General features: G+C 31.0%; 1 protein-coding gene across 5 annotated transcripts; it reads left to right on the top strand.

Moving 5' to 3' along the window:
* Window positions 1-40: 40 nt before the first annotated feature.
* LOC129217496 (PRKR-interacting protein 1 homolog) lies at window positions 41-25,661 on the top strand. 5 transcript variants are annotated; one of them, XR_008580220.1, is made up of 7 exons: window positions 41-373; window positions 9,173-9,251; window positions 11,061-11,161; window positions 16,606-16,691; window positions 18,186-18,226; window positions 24,538-24,982; window positions 25,497-25,661. XR_008580220.1 is itself a non-coding variant. In XM_054851808.1 (7 exons), exons 1-6 carry the CDS (start codon window positions 125-127, stop codon window positions 24,720-24,722), a joined length of 741 nt encoding a protein of 246 aa, XP_054707783.1. In that variant the 5' UTR covers window positions 41-124; the 3' UTR covers window positions 24,723-24,728; window positions 25,497-25,661. The 5 variants fall into 5 exon arrangements, 4 of the variants coding, with proteins under 4 accessions (XP_054707783.1, XP_054707781.1, XP_054707782.1 ...); XM_054851808.1 differs by having other exon boundaries at window positions 24,538-24,728; XM_054851806.1 differs by having other exon boundaries at window positions 24,538-24,741.

The following is a 25,661-nucleotide window of genomic DNA, read 5'->3' as shown; positions in this document are numbered from 1 at the left end:
GTTATTAAGAAGTTTTTCCTTGTAGAACGTCTTTTCAATCCTTTGAGGAAGATTTACATCTTTATGCTTCATTTCTGCTTCATTCACGCTGCGGTCTGCGTTTAGGTTTGGCAACATCTGTACCATGGTTTACAAACAACTTGCATTCTCTCTTCTGATCTATGATGAATCTTCTGTATCGTTCACTTCTCAATTCTTGTTCAGGTTTTCTCTATTGATTTGTTGCCTGCATTTTTACATAAAATTTTTATATATTTTCATTAAGTGTAATTTGCATTTAGTTATAAATATGAGTGAGGAGCAACGACCATTTGTTCCGAAAACTGCGATGGACTTTCAAAAAATAAAACTTGAAAGATTGATGGCCAATCCGGTAAGAATTCAATATGTATTTGTGTTCTTTATTCGAAGAATTTTATATTGCATTTACTTTAGTGGTATTAATAGATGAGTACTCTGCCATTGTTACAAGGAAATATAAAACCTGTTTTTTGAGTTCTGCTTGATATTTCCGCATGAAGTGAATCATCTGTTAGAGAACAATAATGTGCTTTTTAATTTCTTTGAAAGAAATCTTAGGCTGGCTAAAATTCTTAAATCGAAATTAAATTAGTGTGAGTGACTCATTTGTTGTTTTATTTTATTTTATTTATTAATATTATTATTATTTGCCAATGTTTTTTCTTATTCCTTGTATAATAGATTAGGGAACATAGTGTTGTTCTGTGATTTGTAAAAAATATCTATCTGGGAGGTCAGTTTGGGTGGTTTTAACCAACTAGTTTAAAAATAATTAAGCTTTTTTTTTTCTCTCTTACTTTCCAAAAAGACCAATTTTCAGAATGTACTTTTTTTTTTTTTTTGTGCTTACATCTAATAGCCAATTTTAATGCACATAATGCTAAGCTCAGTGACACAGTGGTAGAGCTTTGCATTCCTACGGAACAGGCCCGGGTTCTATTCCCGGCTTGGGCATGGTTGACTCAGCAGTTCATCCTTTCAGTGGGTCGATAAAATGAGTACCAAGTGCACTTGGGAACCAAGCACTTGTGGTTCCGCGTTTGGCTGCCCACCTAACCGGAGCATTTGCCTTGCACCCCAGCCAAAATGCAATTGATTACACATATTCTGCAATCTTTAGGAGTTTGAATTTTGAATAAGAGGAAAATGTTATCTGTTTGCATTGCCACATCCCCGTAGAACTGAAACTCATCTGCGTAAAATAAAATAAAGATGTCAAATCTTAAACCGCGTAAAACGAGGGTCTACTATAAAACACTATTTTTTTAAATAAAAGATGATCTCAATTTATAAAATTAAAAACAATTTGGATTTATGGTGTAAAATGGAGTTATGTATTGGGGCAAGATCATCTGAAATTAAATTTTTTCTCTAAATTCAAATTTGCTGTAAAAACTTGAATAATACCTCATTTTAAAGGTGAAAACTTGCAGATTTTGAAAATGTGTTGATAATGCTTATACTTGCAATAGATTTTTGATTTTGAGTTCATGTTTAAGCATCTATCAATTGGTTAGGAACTAGGTACTTAAAAAGGAAATTTTCAAATGTATTTTTTTTTCATCTGTCTTATTTGCGTAATATCCAAAGGTTTTGAATATTTCAGAAAACTCTTTTAACAATGGATTTAATATGTCTGAAAATGCTTAGGAATTTTTTTCTGAATTATTTTGGTACGCCCATTACTAATTTTGGTTTAAAATAACCCTATTAATTTATTTTTTATCACAAAACTCCCAAATCGTCGGCTTACTTTTTGTTTCAGTTGAATAACATTATATTGAAAAATAATTATTGCTTTATGAAAAGAATTGGGTAAAAATCAATAATAACGGACGTACCAGTACGTCCGTTACCAAAGTTAGGCATTTTTAGATTTTACATTTTTAAATGGTTTTAGATTATTTTTATATTCTAAATATGTAAAGCTTTTGTTTTTATCAAATCACATCAATTCTTTGATTTCAAAATTTAAAAAATATGAATAGGATCAGGACAAAAAAGTAGATTTAGATTTTTTTTAGTTTTATGATTCAAAAAAAAAAAAAAAAAAAAATAGAGATAAAAAAATGTTGGTTTTTTTGAATCTTGGTAATGTTTTTAATATTGATTTATCATTCTTGCTCTTGAAATGATTTTCAGTTCAATTTAGTTGCAAAAGCAACTAAAGCCATCCTTAAATCGTGTGTATGGTAAACACGATTAAAGTACAGAAAATTTGTAAAGCAAAGTGCATGTGAACAAAGTTGTGTCGCAGGTGGATATATTAAATTTTATATTTTGCATGTGAACAAAGTTGTTTCACAGGTGGATTTCTTAAATTTTAGTTAAAAGTCCAAAGAAAATTCAAAGTGCTTACTGGGCTAATCCTCGAAATACTTTATGTACACTCAGGGCTGGCAAGTTTCTGCCGGGGCGGTTAAAACCACTGGTAGAAACCGGTTAAAACCGGCATGGCAAAAACCACTTTCTGCCACATTTTCGGCAGAAACTGGCAAAAACTCTCTCTCTCAAAAGAAAAAACTACTGACACACAGTAGAAAATGCATGGAAAAAATAATTAATTGTTAACCAAAGCACAGTTTAATTTACAATATTAACACAATTCAGAATCAAATGTTACATTGTTTAGACCCTGCAGTTGCTTTTTGGAAAAGGTGGTTCCAAAGATCCAAATAGTTTCTCAATTTACTATGCACGAATGAGAAACTTTAGAATATTCTTGCAACAGAAGAGCTAGCAGGCAATGCATCAAGGAACAAGCAATATTCATGAAACTTTCAAATTGTATAGGGTCTGGTGGGGTAAAGTGGTCATAAAATCGTAGGTTTTCAACTTAGGTGGATAATAAAAACAATAAATTCTTTAAACACTTCAACTTTTTTTGTTGTTATTTTACATTGTATTATTAAAGAACACAGTACATTGCATTCCAGGAAAAAAATATTGAATTTAAGTAGTTTTATAACACTTTCATTTCCCTTTGTATTTATGACCACTTTACCCCATGGGATGGGGGAAAGTGGTCATAGTTTTAAAAAACTGCAAAACCGTTACAAATAACCCTAATTTTTGTATATTTTGGTTATTTTAATAGTTACAAGTATATGTACGAGTATATACGGGTATACACGAGTCTACTATACTTGTCGTGTAGACATGAGTAAACATGCTCATATATGAATAGATACATGTATACATCAGATGCATGCACATGCCTACTCAAGTATATACGTATATACACGTATATACTCACGCATGTATACGTGATTACCTATAGGAGTGTATACGTTGTTTATACGAGTATATACGTATCACGTGTATATGTGAGTAAACTGTAGAAAAGAACATCATATGCGTGTTTTGCGCTTGTATCTCGAGTCGACGTATATACGCATATATAAGTGTACATACATACTTATACGAGTATACTCGAGTTAATTCGTGGATATATCCAGTGCGTGTTTGTACGTGTCTACTCACGTAAATATATATGAAAGCACGAGTATATTCGTATGTTTACGTGTAAACACGATTATATACCTGTTAGACGTATATACGTGCATTTACGTGTATACACCAGTACATGTATTCACGTATATCCACGAGTATATCCGCTAATATACATGTATGCTTACAGAATGAAAGGAAGGAGGAGATTTTGAAATTTTTTTCAAAATCTAAGTGGTGTGAAAGGGGAGGATAAGAAGCGAAGAATCATAAGGAACTTATGGTCGCTGACCGCGTTACATGCACAAAAGGTCAGAAACTGACGTTAGCAAAACAGGTCACAAATTTGTTATACAAAGATGATTTTACCCGACATTTTAGTTTTTAAGACATATTTAGAGCAGTTGTTAAAAGTTACGGCCTGCAGTAGTTCTAATACACGCATCGCAACGAAGGTGCAGCGACTGATGAAAGTTTTTCAAAAGTCTCGTAATTGCAACAGAGTGATTGCGATGCATGTATTACAGCTGCCGGCCGCAAATTTCATCAATAACTTTAAAATTTTCTTAAAACCTAAAATGTTGTGTAAAATTGTCTTTGTGTAATAAATGTGTGACATATTTTGCATCCATCAGTTTCTGGCTTTGCGTGCATGTAGCGCTTCAGCCTTGAGTTTGATTCTGGATGTTTCTTATGATTCTTGCTTCTTATCCTGCCGTCTAACACCTTTTAATAATTTGACCAAAAGTTTAGACTCACCCTGTATACATGTATATCATATGCTTGTATGCAAGTGTCTACTCGAGTATGTACGCGTATATACGTGTCTCCCTGAGTATATAATTGTTCATATATATACGAGCATATAAGCGGGAATATACATGTATAGTCAATGTATATCTGTATAGATAAAAAATACTTGCAGGTACCCAAATACGTGTTTATTGGTGCATTTATGATTTATGTGAATATGTATATATAAGTGCCTACACGAGTATATGCGTATACATACACATATACTCGTATATTTAACCCTGTTTATTGTAAAAACAATACATATTAAGTGAAATTAATATTTAATGTATATCTGCCTTATACTTAAAGATTTAGTGACTTTAGAAGAACAATATTCGTTAAGCCTAATATTATGACCACTTTACACCCATCTTACTTAAATTGTTCTAACAAATTATTCAAAATAGATTCAGCTAACTGTTAATGAGTAAGAGTTCTTGAGACATGTAGGAAGCTTCCTGTACAGTCAATCTGTTCATAATTCTAACAAACAAAATTTCCCAAGGAAGTTAAAAAAGGTGTTTAGATTTTAAGAATTTTCATATTTACGCAAAATATTTTTTTTTACCAAATAAAATTTTGCCAGTTGTAAAATTTGTATTCAAAATATAGTTTATAAATGCACTAGCCTAAAATAAAATTTTCACATTTATTCGAACATTAATTTCCAAGCTATAGCCATTTATTTGAATTATGACCACTTTCCCCATTGACCACTTTCCCCCACCAGACCCTATTTTTTTTAACTTTTCCATCATGTAGTAACTAGGTAGCGGTAAAAATTCAACTGGAAAAATGAGTTTCGAGAAGTGGGGCCAATTTGTTTTGCAAAACTGTGATATTAGGTACAAAATTTAGATTAATATTGGGAAGTAAAATTTGACACTTTCTTCACTTTCGTCATTTGACACTTGAAGCACATGATAATTTCAATCACAAGCAACTTTGATGAAACTTATTTGCGAGCAAATTACAAACAGTAATGCCAGTTTAATTCTGTATGTCCCTGCTCTATCCTAAGAACCCATATGATTTTTGTCCTTTGTTAGATTAATTCAAATATTACGAGCATCCGCAATTGAAAAGTTCCCTTTTTGAACTAAATGAAGAGCACTAGCATAACATTTTATTTTTTACAATTATGAAATGAAGTTTAATTTTCTAGTTTAAACATATATCATTTAGTAATTACCTTAGTTTTTTAACATGTTTTTGCCAGTTTCTGCCGATTTTAACCGGTTATAACCAGTTTCTGCCACTGGCACGGCAAAAACTAGTTTCTGCCGGCAGAAAGCCAACCCTGTGTACACTAGATATGCATGAATCCTATGTGATTGTTTCTGACTGTTTAGATTATGGAAAAACTAAGAGTTTATACCTATCTCAGATATTGAAGAGTGAATCTTTTCAGATGAAATTTCTTCTCAGAAACTTAAACAAAACATTTTGATGTTGAATTTCACATATTTGAAAAATTAAACCTTCTCAAAATCATTTGAAACTATTTTGTATTTTTTCTTAGGAAAGTAATGTTAAACGGCAAAAGAGGAGGGGGGGGGGGCTTCAAGTTCAAGGCATAGTTAATGCTGCTTCTGAATTTGTTTCACTTGCAATAAAGGTCAATTCAAAAATGCATAATTAATATGTTGTAATTCCAGATTTTGAGGCTCTATAACAGCTGTCAATAATATCCTAAGACTATATAACATAAACTATAAAAGACTATCAAATCCTTGTACCTGATGGATCTTCAGGAATTGATAAACAGAAAGAGTGCAAAATTAAACGGAATAGAGTGAATAGGATGAAAATGATCCTAATACTAAAAAATTAGGATCATTTAGTCAATGTTGAAATTGCAACTATAAATGCAAAGAACTGTTATTCATAACTGAACTTACAAATCAGAAGTGAAGGGAGGTTGGGTATGGGGTGCAATATTTAAAGAAAACTAAAAACAGTGAGATATTTATAGACAAAGAACCGGAATATATTCATTCCATTTGCTACTTTATTATGATACTGGTTGATACTATGGATCTATTTGATGTTTCAATTATTGACAACCAAGTTCGACATCATTTTTAAATCCTGTATTAAACTTTTAATTAAATCATACACACATTTTTATCAATTATTTTCATTCCTAATATTAATCTTTTGGAAATCTGTTACCACTGTTGGTATGTCCGTTACCGATACAAAATATTTTTATCATTATAATAAAAAAAAATTCTTTCCAAGTTTTGATTGTTTTTGAATCATAGTACACTTAAGTCTGTAAGAAAAAATATTTTTTCACTTGTGAGATATAGTAAATCAGAGAATTTTGATCAACATTAGCCTTCTATTGAAAGTCTTGTCCAAAAATAGTATGTTCGTTACCATTCACAAAAATTATAGTTCTAAAATTTATTTTATGCATGAGGACAAAAACTTGTACAGGGGGAAAGGAAATGTTAGACTTGATCTAAACATGCCAAAATTTTAACCAAAAAATCAATAAATGAGCTAGAAAACATCATGAATTGTTGTAGTGTTCTTGCAAATAATACGTTGTTACTTTGATTTTGCTCAGTGTTAAATATATCATGTATATATAGGGGGTAAGGGGGCACATGTGAACAGTTTTTTGCACTTCTTTGTTTTTCAAAGAATATTATCAATTTATTATAAATTTATCAATTATTGCCTATTAAAGGGGTGAAAAATGACTTGCACATATTAATATTAAATATTGTTGGGACAGGTAGAATTTACCGTGTTTTACACAATTTGTTTCAATGCTCTAACATAAATACGGCGGGAGTTATTTGCATATTTAGCTCGAACTTTTTTAGGCTTAGCTAAAATTTAGGCGCAACTTTCTTCCTTAAATCCATCAGTAAAAAGCAAAGGAATTGTCCCACAGTTTTCTTTTTGACACCACTGGAAAGAGCGACTTTTTGTGCTCCAGATCTAACTCGACCTATGGTTTAAAAACTAAGTTTCTATCTCCAAAAGAAAAAAAAGTTACAAGACGTTAAAAATAAAGTTTAAATAATATCATCTCCATTAAAATTGTTGATGATGTTTTATTTGGCATTGCCATAGTTACGTCTTTTCGATTCGCAAGTTTCGTGTTTTTTAATCACAAACTTTAAGGGGTTCGAGTTTAACGGAAAATCTTAGACTCAACTCAGTTCAAGCCCAGAGCTAAAGAGCAAAATATAATACTAGAGACCACAAATATGAAGGCAACTTTTCAAGCGTACAAAACTGCAGTTTTTCAATGCTCAGGAGTCCCTTAGCCCTTACGGCTCTGCAAGTCGGAGCAAGTTATTTTGAAACCCGGGGAAGGAGGGCTTTTTGATCCAAAGGGAGCTCATAATGCATTTTTAATCTGTTTCTTTTTAATTGACGATTTAAATCTTTGCAAATCAAATAAGATTGCAAAGCAATCTTCGGGAGTTGGTGAGCATTAGCGAATACCTATATAAGCTAATACCTAAAAAACAAATACATTGTAGGGGTTTGTAACTTATTCTGCGTCAGTTTCAATTGTACAGTAGATGTTTCATTATGAAATAATTTTTTCCCGACTATATAACTGCTCACTGAAATTCTAAAAGTCTTGTAGCCTGTTCTAATCACTGAATAGACTAAAAAAAAAAAACTTATACCAACTGTATAATAAAAATTATTTTTTGTTATGTAAAGGTTATTCTATATAGATTTTGCTTTTAAGCTTCATATATTGTTTGATAATGTATTTTAAAATAATTTTGAACTTTAGTTTTTAATTAAATGAAAATGGTTTCTGTCTTTTTATTTCTCCTGCAAGTACTGTATAACATTAAAATATTGATCAACTATTTAGTAACAAAATATTTTTAAAAATAGAAATAATAAAGATAAATAAATATATTCTTAGTAATATGAATAACAATTAACAATAAATTTACAAAAATTATAGGAAAATAATAATTATAAGTATTTATACATTTTTTATCTTACAATACCCTATACTAATAATAATATTAAGGCGAGTAGCTACTAAAACTGTTCATTCGTGCCCCTAGATATTGTGTTCACAAGTGCTTTATCGTCTACTTTAGAGCTAACTCATAAAAATAAATAATTTTTAATAAAAATTTTTTAACATTTTCATAAATTTACTTGAATGTTTATGCAATGGTTCCTAATACTTAGATTTAGATTAGCAGTTAGTTTTTAAAGTGTTATCACATGAAAAAGACTGATTAAAATATTTTCAACACCTGCTAAAACAAAGAAGTTGCCACCACAGAGACATAAAATGGCGCATTGCTCTAAATGTTTGTCCAAAAGGTACAACTGATACTGTCCTTATTTGAGAATTTTTTCAGATTTTTTGCTTGAAGTGATCTTAGTAAAACATACCATGTTTAAATAAACCCCATGTTCACAGGAGCCCCCTTTCCCCCTATGTTCATGAAATAGGTTAAATTCATTATGTCCATATAATTTTGCACTTTATATTTGTTATGGGCTCATGAAAATTTGGTTAACAAAAATAAACGTAAAAAATCAACTTATCCTGCCCCCCTCCCCCCGCAAAAAACAGCAACATTGTTTTGGTTTTTTCAGTAAAAACATTGTTTCCTTCAATTCTGCTAGGAGTTAAAAGGCATTATACATTGCAAAAACAAAAGTTTCCAGGAGGTGTGTTTGGAGTCTGTTTTCCTCAAAATTTGCGTGTGAAATGTGCTTGCAAGTGTTGTTTTCCACTGTTCATCTTTTTAACTATGATTTAATTTATCAAAAAATATGGTACAAATGTTTATTTTTTTACATTTGTTGCACTATGCTTTACAGAAAACTAATGTGACAATATTTGGTTTAAATTTATAACAATTTTTTTTTTTTTTTTTTTGCATTGATGAAGACCAAGCCTATTGTGATTCCTGAAATGTCCAAGGAGAAAAAGGGTTTATCTGTTCCAGAATTTGTTCGAAATGTTATGGGCAAGTATTTTTTAATGGATATTTAGTTATTTTTTAAAATTTATTTTTACTTCTACAGTAGGGCTGTAGAGGCCTGATTGATAGGGCGTTGGACTGTTGGACTCATAACTTGAGGGTAGCAGATTGGATGTCAGCCAGTTGAAGATCCCCCATGTTAGCTAATAGGGACTGGTGCATATTAAATCGGTCGAGGTCACAAAGTCTTCCTAGTTTACGATCCAAATCAATACCTCTGGGTGTCCTTTTCTAGATTTAAAAAAAACAGCTACCTAATAGAGCCCCATCTAACTAGTTAAACAACGGGTAGTAGTAGGTACAGGGGACCTGGAGTATAGTGTACTCCAGGAGTGCAGAAAATGTTTTTACTGCCAGTATTTCCCCCAATTTATATGAAAATTCCCCCAAAATTTTACAATATACTTTATGTTTTGGATGAAAATTCTTTCATTACAATAGATATAGATAATTTTGGAAAAAAACAAAAACAAAATGCATCTTTAAAATTAATAGAAAGAACTGGTAACTTGTGGAACTAGGTATCTAAAAAGTAAATTAAGTAAATACATATAAAGTTTTAATTAAAATTTCCTATCTAATATTTATTATTAAATGTAAATCATTATCTAACAAATAGTTAATGAAAATATAAAAAGTGGTGATGCAGAAGAAAAGGCATTCAAAAGACACTTGAGAGAAAAAATCGGAAAATTAAAAAAAAAAAAAGAATCTGCAAGCTTTCCCAGATGTTCAAATTTCCCCCCGATCCTAGATCGCCGGATTGGACATACTCTGCACCCGTGGTGTACTGTGCCACAATAAAAGTTTCTGTGGAAATTTAAGTGTTTTTCCCATTCTTATTTATGATATTTCAATGTGATCCAACAAATCAAATGTACAAAAGGTGAAAAAGAAATTTTATGTTAATCATGTTTCAATTTATTGTAAAAAGTTTAAGTTTGAATAACCATTAACTATTTAAATGTAAAATATTTTGTTTAACTTCAAAGTTAGTGAATCTATTTATTTTCTCAAAATTGAACATGCAGGTAAATGCTAGGAAATGGTAGAGGAATTAAGAAATTGGATTGAGAAATCTGAAGTATTGTGAGTTCTGGTCATTTAGAGACAAGTAAAAGAGATACGATAAAAGATGTTTGATTTATATTTTTAAAAAAAGGACAAACAAATGTCATTCAATGAGAGACAAATACGGTTGATAAGATTAAAGAACATAGAAAACTAATCAAGTGGAAAAAAACAATGCTAAAATGAAGAATTAATACGAAATTCAAACTGCCAGCTAAAATTAAGTGCTTCAAATTTCCCCAAAAGTATCTTGAAAACTAGTCAAAAAATTTTAAGCAAAAACAAAATTCAGAGTCAAAAAAGAAAAAATCTAAATCTGTTTTACTCTATATAGACATAGGCAACCAGTTATAAAGTTCAGTGGCATGCTAAATTATGCTAAAAAAGCTTTTAAAATGAACTTTATTTTGCCTTTAAAAAAAAAAAATATTTTGCATAATAAAACACATGCTCAATAGTTAAAACTAAAAGGAAAGAGGAAACTAGCATTTTTAAAAGAAGACTAAGTAAATGAAAAAGTGAAATTATTCCAACAGTAACATGAATAAAAGTTAGAGAGTGTGATTGCCCAATCACACTCTCTAACTTTTATTCTAACTTTTATTCCTTTCAATATATTATCACGGTTTAAAAAGATGATGAAAATTTAGTTATCACTGTTTAAGAGCTGATTCTTTGTTTAATACTGACAAGTTTTACATATGTGACCTATTTCACCTTTAGGATCAAGTGCTGGTGCTGGAAGCGGAGAATTTCACGTGTATAGGCATTTGAGAAGAAAAGAATATACTCGACAGAAAGTTATCGATGAGAAAGCTAAAAAGGTAATTCCTTTTATCTATGCTGTTTTTTTTTTTAATTTGCTGAAATTACGAAATTTATTGTAACTGATTTCTTTTTTTTTCCATTACTGAATAAAATTCAAATGTCTAGTACAAGTCAGCTAAAAGTTTGAAATAAACATAAATTAAATTCAAAAAGACTCCATATGGAGCATCTATTCATGTTAAGATGAATGTACCCTCGCAATATAATGAATTATTTTAATTTTTCCATGTTTTAAATAAAGGAAAAGTTTTAAAACATTTTATCAAAAATTTCAGACACTTAGCAACATTGTAGTCTTGGAGTCTCAGTAATTTTGATTTAATTCATTCGTTAAGTTTTCAAAAAAAGTTACTTTGCTTTGAAAATTTTAAAATTTTGCAAACTATGTCAAATGTCAAAATAAATTTGATTCAATTAAAAATTGTTTGCTTACCTGATAATGCACTGAATTACAGGACTTTTTTACCCATAAAAATAGCACTGTGCCAACTATGGAATAAAAACATGTGCCGTTCTATCAAGACCATCAAATAAATGTTTTTTAACCTCTTTCTTTAAAAAAAAAAAAAAAATTCTCATTACATGGGTTAAGATTCCTTTTTACGGTTGAGTACCTAACTCTTAAGAATTAATAACTCATAAAATAATTTTGAAAAAAAAAAAAAAGAACCAACTTCAAAATTGCTCTGAAAAGTGAAAATAATTTTATTCTTTAATCACCATCGATAATACTTTTAAACATAATTTTTGAAGTTTGGGTAAAAATGATAGATAAAATCATTCACAGCCATAACTCAACTACAACTATAAATTCAATCAGTCCCAGTTTCTTCAATACCACACACATTAAGCATTGATGACAACATATTTGAGCAACAATATAAATGTTTGGTTCCTAAATTTGGATGATTTCTGAAAAAAATATGAATGCACCATGGTTACACTGAAATTTACTTTTTGTTTTTGCGCCAACTTCAAAAATTACGTTTAAAAGTATTATTGATGGTGTTTAAAGAATAAAATTATTTTTCACCTTTTAGAGTAATTTTGAAGTTGTTTTTTTTTTTTTTTTTTTTCAAAATTATTTTTTTCATTCTTATTAGTGTAAATTTATTTCAGAAATAGTAAGAATTTACCATCATGAAACTTCACCTTACTTTTTTCATAAAAATGCTCCATACTAAATTCATACATTCATTTGTGTGCTAATTTAATTATGATCATTTAAACATTGTTTAGAGTTCGTGATACATCTTCACACTTTCTTTGAATGAAGACAGTTCTTGAGAAAAACACTGGAGATTTATTTATAACTATGTACAAGAAATATTGTTAACAACTGCTAAATTCACCATAGCAATTAGGCAAATATCAATTAACACTGTGTACTCAACGATGGCACACGTATTTTCATCCAAATTTGCAAAAAACACAGCGTAATGCTTCATAATAAACAGAGCAACGCTCAGACAAATCTCAGATAGCTAAAAGCATAACTAAAACTTGATCACGTGCGGAGGCTATTTATAAATACTAGAAAAGTTTCAACAAAATTCGAAATACTTCTCGTATTTTCTTTTTATTCCATTCACATATGTTACACGGGGACCATATACTTCAGTCGAATGTTAGGCGGTTGTATGTGCATTTTAAGAAACTATTTACAGTTTACGTTACTAAAATAATTTTAGATGAAAAATAATGAAATAAACGCCAAATTTGCTAGATTACAACAAATTAATCATAAGAATAATTACTATTTATAGAATTTGTAACAATATTAACATTTTCCCAAACTAATTTACAGTTCACAGCATACAAATTGCTTGTGATGCAATATTGTTATGTGTGTCCTTACTTAGCCCCGATCATCTATTATTTGCATAGATGATAACGATAAAAATACTGCTTTATTTGAGGCAAACCTAACCTGGTAGCATTGTGAAGGCTATGCAGATCCTAACCACAGCATTGCCTCGCTCCCAGGTCAGGTTCGCTCATAATGGGTTTACCCGTTACGACAGTACTCTGTTGTGGCGATAACGATTTACCCTAGAACCTCTATATATATGCAGGTCAACGCATCAGCCTAAGTTGTTCCATTTTTGATCAGATTTTTCATTGTTGCGGAGCAACGGTTACCACAGCAAAAGTTTCGGGTTTTGCCAAATTATCCAAAAATAATACTTTATTTCATAAACAAGTTACATGCCGCAAATAATTATTTGCAGTGAGAAATCACCAAACGTGATAACTTGCCAGAAAAGACAACCACTCAAACACGCGCTCCGATCCAAAATGGCTGAACTTAAGCTGATGTGTCGACTCGCATATGTAGGGGCTTGCTTAGTTTACCTCCACTGTAGAGCAATTACGGCGACGAAACTTGATGCTTGCTTTAAAAAAGCCTTCATTCAAAAATCTCTTTACAATTTTCATTTATATTACTGTTCAAGGGCACACATATGGGGGGGGGGTCAAGCCCCCCCCCTGGGAATAAGAACTTCCTTGCTTTTTTCTTTGCAAAAATATAAAAACATTTCTTCTTCAGCCGTTAATGAATATAAGTTATTAAAACTGTCAAATTTTAATAACTCTAATCTGCATTGAAATCAGTTTCCATGGGGAAAATATCCTGCTAAACCATGGGGAAAATATCTGAGCCCCCACCCCCTTACAATTGCATATGGATACCCTTGTTATTGTTGTATGGTGACAAACTTTTATAACAATGGGTTTTATACTTAATCATTTAATAGGGAAACTACATGAAGTTTACTGTTTTTTGCCCATTACTTTTTTTTGAAGAACAAACATTGTCAAAGTAATGGAGCCAAAGTTGAACCATCCCCTATCCATTAAAAAAGAATCATCAAAATCAGTTTACTAGTGAGATGCTGTGAGTGGACCAAAAAAAAAACACATTCAGTATGAACCGCCTCCTTTTTGAAGTCGGTTAAAAATTTGAGAAAAACTCACTAGAGACTGATTTAAAATCTAAATTTAACTGTCTTTCTTGTCACAAAACTCGTATAAAGTTAGCTTTCATATCTGGTGCATGATGGCATAAAAGCGATATTACCAATACTGAAACATCGTAAAATTTTCATAATTTATTAGAAAACTTTTCAAACTTTAAGCCTGCATTATTAATTTAGACAAGAAAAACTAACAAAGAACCGTCTCATCATTATATTTTTTTGCACATTGTAATATTTGAGACAAAACCACTAAAGTCTACCATTGCATAAAACCTTAATTTTCTCGAAGTCTTTTGTGTTTTTTTCGTTTTGAGTTGTGTCACTTTCCTTGCCTGGGTGTGATATAATCTTATATAATTAAAAACTTAGCATATATATCTATGTCCAAGTTACTTCTCTTGAACGACAGTGAACTGGCCATCGAACCAGTTATCGATGGATCCGTAATCTTCACGTCTTTATGTTTGGCTATTTAACGTAATCCTCCGATAATAATTACCGGAGATATCAATTAAAACTTGATTATGACACTTAGATTTTGACATAAAATCCCTATTTTTTGAAGTCTTTCCTCGGTTCAAATTATTATTCAGTGCTTCATCTCAACTTTCCATAACAATGCTTTGATTAAAATTTGTAGAGTGAAGAAAATCATTGAGAAGGGAGATCTGTGCTGCCATTTTTTCTCGAATATGAACAAATAACATTCTGGCTTTTGTTTTAAAGGCTTTTCCTGTAATTGGAGGATTTAAAATGTTTTCTTTTTGGTTATTTTTCTGTAATGTGCTACAAAATTTTACTGATTTTTTTTGTTCAAGCCTGATTGTTGAACACGTCTCTTGACATAACTGTTATTTTTGACGTAGGGCGTGCAAAGCCAAGCGACTCAGCTAGTGTAGTATAAAAATACTTTGTCGAGCAAATAATTTAGTTTTAATTCCCAATTGCATTGAAACTCATAAAATTTTGTTTTTTCATGCCTCATCTGTTGTAGATAGTATTTTTCATTTCAGTAATTCCTTACAGTTCTAAGTATTAATAACACAGTAATCCCTTGTTATATTGTGCTTGTTGAGAGACAGCAAAAAAAAAAAAAAAAAATTCGATATATCCAAAAAACACGCTATAACCAATGTCATAAAAGCTATGATTTATTTATGTACAAATAAATAGTATGTGAACCTATCACAAATTTAGCTTGTTGTCGTAATAGAATGACTTTCTCAATTAGAAAAGAAATAGCTCACAATTTTTTTTAGGTGATAAAAAAAAATTATCATTTCAAACATTTGTCTTAATTTTTTGGTGAATTAGGAACCTAAAGTTGCAGCATGAAATGCTGTGATTTCCAATGAATTCAAAACATGCATTTTTTTTTTTTTTTGCTTATTAAAAGCAGACATTTCTTGAGAAGTAGAACATTTTCCAGTACTCTTCAGCAGTGGAAACTTCATCCTATGATCGAAAGACCAAAAATTTTAATACTAAAACTAAGAATAGGATGTCCCATTCCGAAAAAGTCAACATTCATGAATACATTGGGCAAAAGCACCACATGTGTGAAATGAATGCAGATTTTTAGAATAAAGACCTAAAACTAAGCACTGGGGTTTCGTCTCGGCCATTAGAAAAAAAGGCTATCAATAATGTCCCTTCACCGTACCGCCAGCAAAAATCAAAAGTCTTACCTATGTGTCCGGGTGTAAAAGTAAAATCCGCGTCCATCGGGGTCATTTTCATGCTGGTCGATAAAAATAAAAACAAAATCAAGCCCATAAATATAAAAAGCAAATAAATAAGTGTGTCATCCATAAAAACAGTTCCAAAGACATTCCAGGTCGACCGAAAAACTTAATTCACAAAAACATCATAAACTGGAGTCCAAGCCAAGTACCGAGCCCTTCTGGTTTATGGTACTCTAATTTTTTCCTATTATCACGTTTTTAATATATATATATATATATATATATATATATATATATATATATATATATATATATATATATATATATATATATAATAATAAAAGTGAAAAATATTGAAAAGACCACACCAAAAGCCCATAGATGCGCATTAAATATTTTCTTTTAGTTCATAGTTAAAATTTTGGTCTTTTGACCATAATTAATGAATCCTCCACGGCTGATGAGCTCTGGATTCATACTTTATCTTTTCCTACTTAATAGCTGTTTGCATTTTTCTTTTCTATCATCATTAATTATTAATAATTTGTTTAATATTTGTAATTCTGTTTGCTTAATTTTATATATATATATATATATATATATATATATATAATGCTTTTAATTTTCCCGGAGACAATACATAGAAAAGCGGATATATCCAAATGCGTGATGTAACTAGGTGTTACTGTAGTAAATTGCATAGGTATGAGGAGAAATATTATAATTTTAAATCAGTGTTTTTGTAATTCTCTGAATGATTATTTTTATTTGTAGGAAAAACTAGATGAGGAATATCGCCAACGCCTCGAAGAGAACAAAAGAAAAATAGACGAAAAAACTGCAAAAAGACGAGCTAAAAGGTAGTATGATATGTATTGTAATGTCTTATGAATATAATGTACACTAAGTTAAAACCTCCAAACTTCTTAATTTTCCATTCCCTACGGCTCCTTAGGGCTTCCGTTCTAGAATAAATGCAGAAATAAGCTAGTTCCACATTGGAAATAAATTTTCAATTTGTTACAAATGTATGTCAGAAGAAAGCACTTTTCTTACTAACATTTTTTGGTCTATAAAAGTTTGGTTTATTGTGAAAATATTTTTACAAATTTTTAAAGAAGATCTCCAATTTTTAATTTTTTTTTTTAAATATGTTTCAGAATCGAGCGAACATTGAAAATGTGCTTTTTTGAAAATTGCATGCTATGTCTAGTGTTTTAATCCTTTTGTATCCTAATAGCATTTTGGTTATTTTGAGGGTTTAAAGTTATATCAACCTTTGCTACTTTAAAGCAAAGCATTTATTTTTATTTTCTTTTAACTGGATTAAACTGGCGTTTTTAAAACTTCTTGTGTTGAAAAAAAATTGAAAATGAATTTGCTAAAGCATTTGAAATCAATTTTAAGGCACTATTCATGTGTTTTGCTAGAAATCACTTCTCAGTAATATTTTTTTGTGTTCAAAGTTTTGATTAATTTTTAAGATGAAAATGATTTTCTCCACTTTTTAAAGAAAGAAGATATTTATATATTAACTGAACTTAATAAACAAAAATGTTGCACAGTGTCAGCACACATTTATTTCAGTATAAGGTGAAATTGTGACTGAGACAAATCGAGAAATTTTCTGAGCTAAACTGAAAAACAACTAGAGCTTTCCTGAGGCAAACTGAGATAATATAGGCATTTTCCTGAGATGAATTACTGTTTTACCTGACTCAAGTTGATTTTATGGTCACAACCCTGCAATACGATCTTTCCTGAACAAAGCATTTTATTTTCTCAAATAATTATCTGGTTATACTTTGTTGCTTCATATGAGATAGTTTGATTGTTAAAAGTTAGGAATGTATAGATAGATATTTATGGGAACAGGAAAGACACAATCTTTTAATGAGCAAGAAATGCCATTGAAAGTTTTACACAGATGCATGCTTTTCAGTTTCTTTGTAAAATAAAGTATAGTCACGATTCTTCATTGGAGCTGTAGACTATACATCTGGTTACATTATTTATTTCATCTATGGTATTTGTATGTGATGCAATTATAACAATTTCATCAAGTGCTGCTATTATGTTTTTTTTTTTTCAACTTATTAACATTGTAATGTGTATAAAAGAGCCAGCACCATCTTATTTATATTTAAAGAAGTTATTTGTATAAAATGTGATAAATTCAGGGGAATTTTTTGCTTTTTAAAAAATAAAACATTTTTTAATGCAGTAAACAAACTTTATCTTTTAACCAAGTTTCATATACATGTATAGTTCCTATATAAAATTAATATTACTTGTGTTCTGAAAATATCAGCTTTTAAGCTTATTCATATTTTAATAATATAAATTTTTTTCAGGTTAAAGAAAAAGCAAAAGCTGAAGAATAAGCTTTCAAAAAGTGAGTTCCTTAATGAGATTATTTGCATGCATCTTTACTAATAATAAAGCTGAAAGTCTCTCTGTCCGGAGGATGTCTGTAGGATGTCTGGATCTCTGTGACGCACATAGCGCCTAGACCATTCGGCCGATTTTCATGAAATTTGGCACAAAGTTAGTTTGTAGCATGGGGGTGTGCACCTCAAAGCGATTTTTCGAAAATTCGATTTTGTTCTTTTTCTATTTCATTTTTAAGAACAAAAATAGCATAAGATGGACAAGTAAATTACGAAATTATCATACCGTGGAACCGTAACATGGGCACAATTCAATAGGCGAGACACGAAATTATCATAGCGTGGAACCGTAACATGGGTACAAGCCAATTGGCGAGAAGATTCACCATACCTTATTTGCAAATATACAGGCAAACCAAAAGACCTTTTAATTTTTCTATTACGGGCAAAGCCGTGCGAGTACCACTAGTTTAAAAATAAAAGAAAATTCAACTTTAATGTTGTTCAGTAAAATTCTCAGTGATTTAATGAAAAAAAAAAAAAAAAAAACTTTTCTATTTTGAAGTAATTTTACGCTTTTTTTTTGGTTACAAAGCAAATTTCAAGGTATAAATAAGGATTGCCGAACTACAATTAGAGATCAATGATTGTACGTTCATTTGTACACTAAATATTTTTAAGGCTTGAAAATTTTTATCTTGCCTTTACTACATCAGACAATAGAACCTTTTAAAGATATAAAGGTTTTATTGCTTAGTTGCTTACATAGGTGGCTGGTACACCGGGGGGGGGGGGGGAAGCATGAGGAGTAAGGCGGCGTGGGCCCTGAAGCTTTTTTTTTTTTTTAATTTTCTAAAATTGGGCTACATTATAGGCTTTTAATATTTCCGATTCTATGACCTCCGAAAAATGTGGTATATGGCCTCAAAAATCGGGACAGATGGCCGCTGTAGACTTTTCCTTCCAATTTAAAATTTTATTATTATGAAATAGCCTGAGGAAAGTCCAATTATTTGGAATTTGGAAGTCGCCTATGGCTGCTTGTATGTTTAATCTTTACAAATAATAAAGCTGAAAGTCTGTGTCTCTGGATGTGTGGATGTCTGTTACGCGCATAGCGCCTAGACCGTTTGACCGATTTTCATGAAATTTAGCACAGAATTAGTTGGTAGTGTGAGCACCTCGAAGCGATTTTTCAAAAACTCAATTTTGTTCTTTTTCTATTCCAGTTTTAAGAACATTTTAACGAGCAAATTATCATAACTAAGTCGAGTAACTTATGAAATTATCATAATGTGGAATCGTTACATGGGCGAGCAAATGAATATAGCATATTGGCGAGAAATTCATCATCCATTATTTATTTTTAAATATACAAGCGAACCAAATGACCTTTTAATTTTCTACTACGGGCAAAGCCGTGCGGGTACCGCTAGTTTTCAATAAAAGTAAATGAATTCTGTAAAAGTTCTTCCTTTACAAGAATAGTTTCAATACAGGGAAAACAACTTGCCCTTGCTACACCAGGCAATAAAACCTTATAAGGATGTAAAGGTTTTTATTGCTTAGCTGCTTATGTATGTAATTTTTCAATGATGGTAAAGGAATTCTCTAAAAGTTGTTTCTTTACCAGCATAGGGTAAATACAGAGAAAACAACTTTCCCTTGCAGTACTAGGTTATGAAACCAAATAGAGATATAAAGATTTTATTGCTTAATCCTCTCGCATGTAAATTTTCAATTAAGGAAATAAATTCTGTAAAGTTGTTTCTTTACCGGCATGATGTCAACACCGGGAAACAACTTGTCCTTGCGACTCCAGACTTGGATTTCTCAAACTTTATAGCTTCAGTGAGGACCCCTGTCTGTAAAGTATTCAGATATTTGTGTTTTGCAGTTAATTGAACTTAATTAAATTCAGCATCAGGAATTAAAGGGGAACATAAATATTTAAAAGAAGCACTAGTTCAGTGGTTTTCAGTGCTAACTTCAATGAAAAAGTTTGGGGTACGCAGGTCAAATTCAAAAGACAGAAATCAATATGTAACAGAATAAATAAAATTCCAAATTGAGCATTGAAATAATATGATGAGTTAGTTTGTCTTGGCAGCAATTTCAATGTAGTATAGGGTTCACTTATTGATGACTGGAGTTGAATATCATGTTCAGCATCTAGACAGCTTTGGTGTGTTGTAGCAAATGGAACAAAAGGCTATGCTTTAAAATGAGTGGTTGGCTTTTTTTGCTTTCCAGATGGAACCAAAAATAGGGCTAAGTATCCTGTTTGGTAGATTTCAAGATGCAGTCTGGAGTAATGTCTATCAATTGTTCACATTCACAAAACGCCAGTTTACATGATTTTGCCGAAGCAGCAAATGGTTTGGTCACCTGCGCATGATCTTTTAGGAGTTTATTATGAGGTATCGGAAAGTTGTGCTCAAAGGGCAGCTCTTTACTTTGAAAGTGGAGATTCTAGTTTCAGAAACCCTGCACTAGACAATCAAACCTAACAGAGATATAGAGGCTTTGTTGCTTAAACAATGTAAATGTAAATTTTCAAATAAATTAAGAAAAATCTGTAAAACTGTTTTTTTTTTACCAATGCAGTTTCCATACAGCGAAAACAACTTGCTCTTGCTACGCTAGGCAATAATAATATAATAGAGATATAAAGGTTTTATTGCTTCGATCCCCTGTATGTAAATTATAATAGAAGTGGAAGAATTCTGAAAAAAAGTTTCTCTACTAGGATAGTGTAATTACAGGGAAAACAACTTACTCTTGCTACACTATGCAATAAAATCTTTCAAAGAACCTACGGCCTGCGGGTCAAATCCAACCTGCGAGCACTTATTTCCTGGCCCGTAGGAAACTTAAAAGTATAAATTAAAAAAAAAATTATTTGATAATAAATATTCTGTTGAACATTTAAAAAAAAAACTAAATCCAGAAAAATCTAAGCTCTCAAAAATCACTGCTGAGCATGAGCGTAGGCTGAGGTGGGAGAGAGGGACAACTACCCTTCCCTAAAGGAGAAACTCCGACCTTCACTTTCATCCTTAAAATCACCGAATATAGTTTAAAATTGAATCTTCGGCACTTCAATTTCAAAAAGTTTCTGGAAGAGACCATTTCCCCTCATTTGACAAAAAAAAAAAAGCTTAAAATGGTGTTTTAGGGATTGTAATTTCAAACGACTTCTAAAGAGAGTCACATCCCTTTCCCAATCATTTCAACACATAGCTTAAAATTGCTTGTTTGAAACTTCAATATCAAAAAATTTCTGGAACAGTTCCTGAATTCTGACCATTCTTCTAACCTCATCAAAGATATCCTGAAATGTGTTTTTAGAACTTCGTTAAAAAAAAGTTTCCGAAGAGACCATTTGAAAATTCCTTTTTTTTAACATTACAAATACTAAAATTGTAATTTAAAAACTAATTTGTAAGGGGAATTGCTTTTGACATCACCAAAGATACCCTTAAATTGACTTCATATTTGAAAAATAATTAGAGGGATTAAATCACAACCACTTTTCTTTTAATTTTAATATGATTCCTAAAAAATGCATTTTTATAAGATTTTTGAAAGTCTCTCCGGAGTTGGATTCTGAAACATTCCCCTTCCCTCCCCTCCCCTCCCCCTGGCCATCTGTAATACAGCCAAAGATTAACTAAAACTGCGTTTTTAAGACTTCAATTTTGAAAATTCTTGGGGATACCTCTCAATACCCCCACTCTGTCTTTCTTCTGATTCAAAGATGACCTAAAACTTTTAAGGACTTGTAACTTTTGGTATCTATCTTTTATTCAAAGCAATAATTTGCACATAAATATTTCGCAGTGTTAAACATATCTTAAATTTTGTGTATTCGCTCATTTTTTTATAAATTAAATGTCGATACAGGAAACTGAAGTGAAATAGGTAAGGTTGACAGAATCAAGACTTAGTAGCTAAAAACCACCATCTTGTTGACCCTTTGCTTGCCCCTTTCTAACGTGAATATTGGTGACATCCAATAGGATGTAGGGTGTCCCGCCAAAAAAAGGTCAATATTTCAAGTCACACATCACACACCCTCTTATTCTTTTCCTTTTATGACAAAACAATTGAAAAAATATGTTTCATATAATTAGAAGAACAGAAAATTGTGCCAACTTGCATCTGAAAGTGTAAATCATCGAAAAAAACTTTTTTTTGGAAGTTCAAAATTTCATGTTGATAAAACCTTGCCCCTATAGCCCCCCACATGTACTACAAAAACATTTATTTCAATTAAAAAATTTTTAGGTGTCCAGCAATTTGCCTAAAATTTATAATTTTCTTCAAAAAGTTGGAATTTAATTAAGGAAATGAATTCTGTAAAAGTTGTTTCTTTACCAGTATAGTGTCCATACATGGAAAACAACTTGCCCTTGCTACACTAGGCAATAACACAGAAATATAAAGGTTTTATTGCTTAACCACACGAATGTTAATTTTTACTAAAAGTAATTAAATTCTGTAAATGTTGTTTCTCTTCCAGCATAGTGCAGTAACAGGGAAAACAACTTGCCCTTGCTACACTAGACAATAAAAGCTTTTGGAGACATAAAGGTTTTTGCAGCTTAACCCATTATATGTTAACTTTCAAATAAGGGAATAAATTCTGTAAAAGTTGTTTCTCTCCCATCATAGTGTAAATACAATGAAAACAACTTGCCCTTGCTGCACTAGGCAATACAAGCTTTTAGAGACAGAAAGGTTTTTGAGCTTAACCCATTTTTTAGAAAGGTTCAATTAAAGAAATGAATTCTGTAACAGATGCTTCTTTACCAGTATAGTGTCCATGCAGAGAAAACAACTTGCCCTTGCTGCACTAAGCAATAGCAGAGAGATATAAAGATTTTATTGCTAAAGCACATGAATGTTAGTTTTTACTAAAAGTAATTGAATTCTGTAAATGTTGTTTCTCTTCCAGCGTAGGGCAGGAACAGGGAAAACAACTTGCCCTTTCTATAATAGACAATAAAAGCTTTTGGGGACATAAGGGTTTTATAGCTTAACTCATTGTATGTTAAGTTTGAGATAAGGAAATTAATTCTGTAAAAGTTGTTTCTCTCCCAGCATAGTGTAAGTACAGGGAAACAGACTTGCCCTTACTATACTTGGGCAAGAGTTCTCAAACTGGGTTTTGCGGCACCCTAGGATGCCGTAGGAAGAGGCTAGGAGTGGCGCGAAGAGTTCATGGTATCAATGAGTTTGTAAGATGATTGCACCAAATATGGCCATGTAATCCAATAGGGATACCTATTATATACTCTATTTTTTGATGTTGCATACCGAAAATTCACTAAATTGTGACTTCATCGTCATCAGAAAGCCTAACTGATAATAAAGCATTATCAATTTGCAGTTTTAATCATCAGGCAATAGTGTAGCAAAAGTCATTACGGAAGAGTATTGTTAAAAAATACCTGATCATAGTTAGCAAAAAATTTTGTTTCTACATGGTTCATTGTAGTTTACTAGTAAAAAAAAGTTGTTTGTTGTTCTTGAAGCCTAATTTATGTTGTTGGCAAATTCAAAAAGAAAATTGTCATTCTGTAATGTCGTATTCTCTAGGGATTTGATGTCCTAGAAAAGTAGATTGTTGCCCAATAAGGCCTTGGTTTGCCTCATAAGCACTTTTGTGGTTTTCCAATATGACACCAGTGTATTGGATAGAGGATATGATCATGTTCTGCTTGTGCAGCGCATAATGTGCACAAGTTGTGCACAGGAGTGATAAAAAAACAGCAAACAAGTTATCAGCTGTCCCGAATGTGACAATTGATCTTTTTCTTTTCAATTTAAGTATACATGGAATTTACGACTTTCAGTGCAATGTGTAGAATATGCTTGTAAGATGCTTCAAAAATTTTAAGTTCAGTAAAATTGTGAATACTAAAATATTTATGATGTGCATCATTTCTTGGTTAGAAATACTAAAAAATGCTTAAACTTACTGTAAAATTTTGAAAAAATAAAAAAATGTGTATTTAGTTGGAAGTCAACATTTTCTGCTGGAACCATGCCATGTCATCTCATTTTCTTCATTTAAAAGTGCCCTCATCTTTTTATTGCCTCTTAAATAATCTTGTACATGTGTGTGTGTATGCTTCTGCTTGCAAAAATCTCTCAGAAGGTGGTACATTGTACTGAAGTTGCCTATAAACTCTAAGAAATAGTTTGTCTGGTGTCTTACTTTTTTTTGTGTGTGTTGCTTTTAAATTTCTAAAATTGAGCAATAGTAAATTTTGTACTCTTTATATGATCAATTTTTTTCCTCTTTCAGAACTTTTGAAATCACCGATCAAAAATGAAATAAAAAATTCCTCAAGTTCTGAAGATGAATGTTCTGAAAAGGGTTCTGATCCATCTGCTGTTTGCAATGACCCAGAAAAAATGTCTGAGGGCAGTTCACCTTTAGCAGATGATATTGTGGATAATGTTTCTAATACAGAAGTTGATGTGCTATGAATTGAAGTATCTCCAAGAAGTATTTTCTTTCAAAGTTTTGTATCTAGATATTTACCTAATGTCTTAAGTAGTAGAATTCTATTTTATTTTAATCGGTATGGTTTTTTTGAAAAATGCAATAGATTTTCATTTAAAAACTGCTTACAGATAAGTCATATTTTACATTTTATTATCAACAGAAACTGCTCTTTTAGATTCTGAAGCATAAAAATTGAATTCTTATTTAAAGCACAATCTGAAAAACGAAGAACTTTAAAAAGGTAATAAAATATCTCAAGTGTGCTAGTAAGTAGCTATATTAGCATAATACAGATGTTTTTGCTAGTAAAAGTGTACTAGTGAAGATATCTTGTTAAAGTGTCAAAAGCTGTAACCAAGCAATCCTACCTTATATTGATGTTTAAACTTTCATTTAAAAATTTTCATCGGCTAAGAAATTTGCCTCTTTTACTTAATGGTTCAAGTTGTATGCTTCAGTTTGACATTTTCTTGTGAAAAGTATGGTTTATATTTTTTTAATTAAAATAAACTTAGCAAATAACGATAACATTTTGGCGACTTCTTTGCTTATTGATTGCATTTTAATTTGCCTTTGTTAGTAGCCAGTAACTTTTAAAACTTTTAGAATGTTGACTGAAGAAATATGTGTTAAGCATTGTTTATGTTCATATTGGTAGAGTAATGTTACCAATTTAAAATGTGTTGTTAAAAAAAATAAATAAATAAAAGATGAATTGTTAATTAGAGGCAGTAATTATTTTTCTTTCATTTCAGACAGAACTTGACTAATTGCGTTTTTGAATCTTCAATGTGATAAACTGGAGTATTTAAGATGGCTGGTTATAAAAATGCTACTCTATTTATTTATCTTAATCTGTATGAACATATGTGTAACTGTACAGTTAATTGTATATTAAAAATGTTCTTATTTTTGACATA

This window comes from Uloborus diversus, chromosome 2, assembly GCF_026930045.1.
Source record: "Uloborus diversus isolate 005 chromosome 2, Udiv.v.3.1, whole genome shotgun sequence".
Taxonomy (NCBI): Eukaryota; Metazoa; Arthropoda; class Arachnida; order Araneae; family Uloboridae; genus Uloborus; species Uloborus diversus.
Note: the sequence above shows the minus strand (reverse complement) of the source record. Positions and strands in the feature narration are given on the sequence as shown.